This window comes from Triticum urartu, chromosome 7 (genome assembly GCF_003073215.2).
Source record: "Triticum urartu cultivar G1812 chromosome 7, Tu2.1, whole genome shotgun sequence".
In the NCBI taxonomy this organism is placed as follows: Eukaryota; Viridiplantae; Streptophyta; class Magnoliopsida; order Poales; family Poaceae; genus Triticum; species Triticum urartu.
The window spans coordinates 711,986,958-711,992,365 of record NC_053028.1 but is presented as its reverse complement, the minus strand read 5'-3'; the positions used below and the strand labels follow the sequence as shown (position 1 = coordinate 711,992,365).

General features: G+C 49.3%; 1 protein-coding gene across 1 annotated transcript; it reads right to left on the bottom strand.

Annotated features, from left to right (window-relative positions):
- Nucleotides 1–2,971: 2,971 nt before the first annotated feature.
- LOC125519591 lies at nt 2,972–5,162 on the bottom strand. The gene is made up of 2 exons (XM_048684341.1): nt 5,096–5,162; nt 2,972–3,830 (listed from the first exon to the last, which is right to left on the bottom strand). The coding sequence occupies exons 1-2, from the start codon at nt 5,160–5,162 to the stop codon at nt 3,022–3,024; spliced, it is 876 nt and encodes a 291-aa protein (XP_048540298.1). The 3' UTR covers nt 2,972–3,021.
- Nucleotides 5,163–5,408: the final 246 nt, after the last annotated feature.

Sequence of the window (5,408 nt, the reverse complement as noted above, 5' to 3'; positions counted from 1 at the left end):
AATGAGTTGTTATTTAATTAACGAGGTCACATCATTAGTTGAATGATCTGATTGACATGACCCATTCCATTAGCTTAGCACCCGATCGTTTAGTATGTTGCTATTGCTTTCTTCATGACTTATACATGTTCCTATGACTATGAGATTATGCAACTCCCGTTTGCCGGAGGAACACTTTGGGTGCTACCAAACGTCACAACGTAACTGGGTGATTATAAAGGAGCATTACAGGTGTCTCCAAAGGTAGATGTTGGGTTGGCGTATTTTGAGATTAGGATTTGTCACTCCGATCGTCGGAGAGGTATCTCTGGGCCCTCTCGGTAATACACATCACATAAGCCTTGCAAGCATTACAACTAATATGTTAGTTGTGAGATGATGTATTACGGAACGAGTAAAGAGACTTGCCAGTAACGAGATTGAACTAGGTATTGGATACCGACGATCGAATCACGGGCAAGTAACATACCGATGACAAAGGGAACAACGTATGTTGTTATGCGGTCTGACCGATAAAGATCTTCGTAGAATATGTAGGAGCCAATATGGGCATCCAGGTCCCGCTGTTGGTTATTGACCGGAGACGTGTCTCGGTCATGTCTACATTGTTCTCGAACCCGTAGGGTCCGCACGCTTAAGGTTACGATGACAGTTATATTATGAGTTTATGCATTTTGATGTACCGAAGGTTGTTCGCAGTCCCGGATGTGATCACGGACATGACGAGGAGTCTCGAAATGGTCGAGACGTAAAGATTGATATATTGGAAGCCTATGTCTGGATATCGGAAGTGTTCCGGGTGAAATCGGGATTTTACCGGGTTACCGGGAGGTTACCGGAACCCCCCGGGAATCATATGGGCCTTAGTGGGCCTTAGTGGAAAGGTGAAAGGGCTGCCCATAAGGGCTGCGTGCCTCCCCCCTTCCCCTAGTCCTATTAGGACTAGGAGAGGTGGCCGGCCACCCCTCTCCCTCTTTCCCCCTTGGGAATCCTAGTTGGAATAGGATTGGGGGGGGAGTCCTACTCCCGGAAGGAGTAGGACTCCTCCTGCGCACTCCTCCTGGCCGGCGCCCCCCCTCCCCCTTGGCTCCTTTATATACTGAGGCAGAGGCACCCCAGAAACACACAAGTTGATCCACGTGATCTATTCCTTAGCCGTGTGCGGTGCCCCCTGCCACCATATTCCTCGATAATACTGTAGCGGAGTTTAGACGAAGCCCTGCTGTAGTTCATCAAGATAGTCACCACGCCGTCGTGCTGACGGAACTCTTCCCCGACACTTTGCTGGATCGGAGTCCGGGGATCATCATCGGGCTGAATGTGTGCTCGAACTCGGAGGTGCCGTAGTTTCGGTGCTTGATCAGTTGGATCGTGAAGACGTACGACTACTTCCTCTACGTCGTGTCAGCGCTTCCGCAGTCGGTCTGCGTTGGGTACGTAGACAACACTCTCCCCTCTCGTTGCTATGCATCACCATGATCTTGTGTGTGCGTAGGAAATTTTTTGAAATTACTACGTTCCCCAACAGCTACCCCGGCACCAGCTTCTCTTGCAGCGATATGATGATGAAGATGCAGTCGTTTGATATGGGGTTCGGTTCGATTCCTTTCGCTCCCATGTACCAGGAGGCCAGCTACATGCGCCGATCTCATCTCATTTTTATTTGGCTTTGGTGGTTAGTATGAGACATTCAGTTAATTTCTTGAAATTGCTATATTCGTCTATGTGCATCATTGTAATCATCGTGTTCTTTGAACCAAATCATATTTAATTCCAATGTAATCATTAAAATTGTTATTCAGTTGATCTCTTCCCTATGTTGTTTGTTTGATCTCTATTGTTTAGTTGGTCGTAAATCTTGAGTTGCACCTATTTTTTGTGTCAGGGCCGTGTTTTCTTAGGCATAGTTGCACCAGCTACATGCTAGACAATTGATTGATTGCTGAATGTTGGTTGTGTGTTGGGAGATCTATTGTTGGGGCCTTTAGTTTCATGCTATTTTTGGTGTATGCTTTTTTGTGATAGAAACAAGTTGAAGATTCGTTCTCCTAGAGCAAGCTAAATGTTATGGATGACTTGCCTGGATAAATATTTGTGAATTAATTATCTTTTATGACTTAATTACATGGTGACAGCTCGCCAAGCGCAAACATCAGAAATAGCGATGATCCACATTGTGTTCTTGTTAGTTGTAGTCATGTTCTCTATTCTTCAGACCATCCTCTGTTGTGCTCTCCTTAGTTGGAGACATGTTCTCTGTTCTTCAGACCATCCTTCATTATAGAGACGCAAAGGTGGACAACATTTGCTGGTCAAGACGATATATGGCTGATCCAAGGTGACAAGGAGACATGGTGGCCTCTTTCTCGCCTTCATGCAATCATGCTGGTGGTAGCCGAAATCTTGACTCGTTGTCGGCGCTATCCCATGGCTTCCCTGAGGCTCTCATAGCGCCTATGGCTAAGAGTTTCTCTGCACCTCTCCTTCCCACCAGTCCTCATTGTCCCACTTACCTGACCTCCTTGAGCATGTTAGTACGAGATTATGAGCTATTTCCATGATGTGTTGTGGTGTGAACAAGGTTATTTTCTCTCTCAAGATTTTTGTAATAGACCGGTTACCATATTTACACTGCTTCCCGAGAAAAAAATGTTACCTGCTAATTTGACTGAAATTGAACATAAAAAAGGGTCAAATAACATCCATGTGTTACTTCTAACTTGTAGTATCCCATTGTGCAGGGGCAGACCTAGAGAGGAAATGATCAGGTGTCCTAGCATATAATCACCCATAAATTCCATTTGAAGATGGGGTGTCACACACTAAACTTTTCAAGGAACTTACTCTTAAGACTAATTCTGTAATTAGGTGAAAATCTCCCCTTGCCCAAACTGTCGTTGCGGTTTGTCCCGCAACCGATGCCTTCCTTCGATCTCCTGGAACCGACGCCCCCTCGAGGGATCGTCGTGTCTCTTCGGGACGTATAAAAGGGGGCATGTAACCATCGATCAGTGGATTCGATCATTCTGATTCAAAACACGTTATCATGCATGTGGACAACCAGCAAGAGCGAGAAGAAACAACAGAGGAAGGAGAAGAGAGGGAGCACTCGCCGTCGGTGAGATGACAGGCCTCGTCTCCTTCTTCCTCCGTCTGATCTGCGAGGATGGTCGCCGCTACCGCTTCATTGCCCTTCATCGCCATGGAGTTGGTGGCCTCCGCCGTTTCCGTCGCCGGATGCAAGCCATCTGACGGTTCGGCCGCAGCGCCGCTGGACATGTCGCCCCTGGCAGCCACCGCGCCGCTAGACGCGCCCGTCGCGGTGCTCACCACGCCCCTGGACATGGTCCCCGTGCTCCTGGACGCGCCCACTGCGGTGCTCCCCGCGCCTGTGGCCAGGCGCCCATGGGGTACGACCCTTGGCTGGTGGCCGGCCCGAGCGCCCCCATGATGCACGGGGTCGCTGCCGCGCCTGCCTTGCCCACTGGGTCTCCGCCTCCACCACCTCCTCCGCCGGCCGCATGGATCCCGCCGACAACGCCGACGCCTGATGCCCTGGCCGCTGGCCCGAGCCTCCACCCGCCTGGCTACGCCCCGGTGCCGATGCGCTCGACGGTGAACGCAGAGGAAGCGCTCGCCTTCATCTCCGCTCCATCCGGCGCCTCTTGTGTCGTCCGCCTTGGAGTCGGCATGGAGGGCGCCGCCGCCGCCGCTGGCACGCCTCAACAGGAGACTGCCGCGGGCTCGAGCAGCCGCGTGGAGCGGCGCTTCGACCGCCTCTTCGGGCGCGCCGTCGCATCCCTCGACCGCTGCCTCGGTCGTCGCCCAGGCTCATGGGCTCCGGCGAACCTCGGATTCACCGCTACTCCACTGCGCTAGGCCTCCACCGTCGTTGTCTCCTCTTTAGATGAAGAGGCCTCGTCGGTGTCGCGTTGCTGAGACCTTGAAGATGCGAGGGGAAGTGCCGGCGCTCGTCACAATCGCCGGCGACTAGGCTCCCTCCTCCTCGCGAGCGCAGGTGCTGGTGGGGGATCGAGTGTGGTGCGGGTCGGGGCGGGTCCTTATCCGTAACCGCCCCACCCCTCGCCTCCTCTTATGCGGTGAAGCCTCGGTCGGCTACGGGCTGCGGGCTGGCCTCGGTCGGCTGTGGCAGCCCAGGCCCAGGCGACCGACACGCTTCCTATTTTTTATCTCTGTTTTTATTAGTCTAGTACTAATTATTGTATATGGTGCAGTTTTAGACTATGTTTAGTATTGTCTAGTACTTAGATTGACTACTACTTACATTCTAGTCCTGTTCTAGATTTATTCTATGTTAGGACTTGTGTAATTATTAGTAGGTGTGTTTATATTATGTAATGGATTGCATATAAATAAAGTACCAGAGTTCATCTGGGAAGAATGACATGTTCTATGTGTTTACCACATACCCAGTTCTCTTGAACATGTGCTTGCGATTGAGATCATCTTCTCTCGCATATCAAACTTACAAATTTTTGAATATTTCTCCCTCATCTTATTTGGAATCACAAGGTAATGAGTTGTGATCTACTGCTCATTTGCAGACTATCCTCTCTTACTGTGAGGTCTACGCTTTGTCATTCTCGACAAACGATTACCGCCAACGTGTATTCCTTATATCTGAATTGTAGCATACACAAGGTAATGGCGATGTAGCCTATTACTGTGAGATCTAAGTGATCTTCAAAGTGTTATGTTCACACAATTGAGGTTGAGAATTTTTCAAGTTTACACTTGAGTATCAATTTTTTGCATTCTTATTACACAACCATGATGGTTTTTAATTTACCACCCGTAAATTAATTATCTCTAGTTTCCCATGTAGGCGAAGATGACTGCCAAAGAGTTTGAGGAGCTTGCCCTCAATGGCCACAATTACCCTACATGGGCTATGGACATCAAGATCAGTCTTGCGTCCCGTGGGATAGCGCGTGCAATACACCCCCGAGACTCCTCTCCTAGATGGGGCCACGCCGCTGACAAAACAGCAGGACTATGTTGCCTTATTCATCATAAGGCACCATATTCATCCAGATCTCAAGTCTGAGTATTTATAGGAGGAATCTCCTAGTACTCTGTTTCTGGCCCTCAAAAGGAGGTATGAACAGCAGAAGGCAGTAGTCCTGCCCGAAGCACTCCATGATTGGACTCATCTTCGTCTTCAAGATTTCAAGTCCATTGGTGAGTACAATCATGTTGTTCATAAGATATGTTCCAAACTGCGCTTTTGTGAGAAGGAACCTACTGAGGGGGAGAAGATAGAGAAAACTTTGTCTACTATGCTCCCTTCGGATAGGATCCTCCAACAGCAATACCGTGCTCGCAACTACATTGTCTATTCCGAGCTGATTCACATGTTACTTCAGGCTGAAAAGCATGATGAGCTA

Bases quoted from the DNA above. Each gene is read 5' to 3' on its own strand.
- LOC125519591 (XM_048684341.1), bottom strand. From the start codon at position 5,162: ATGGAGTGCTTCGGGCAGGACTACTGCCTTCTGCTGTTCATACCTCCT. The intron at 3,831-5,095 runs GTACTAGGAGAT...GGAGCCCATGAG, and splicing joins TTTTGAGGGCCAGAAACAGA to CCTGGGCGACGACCGAGGCA.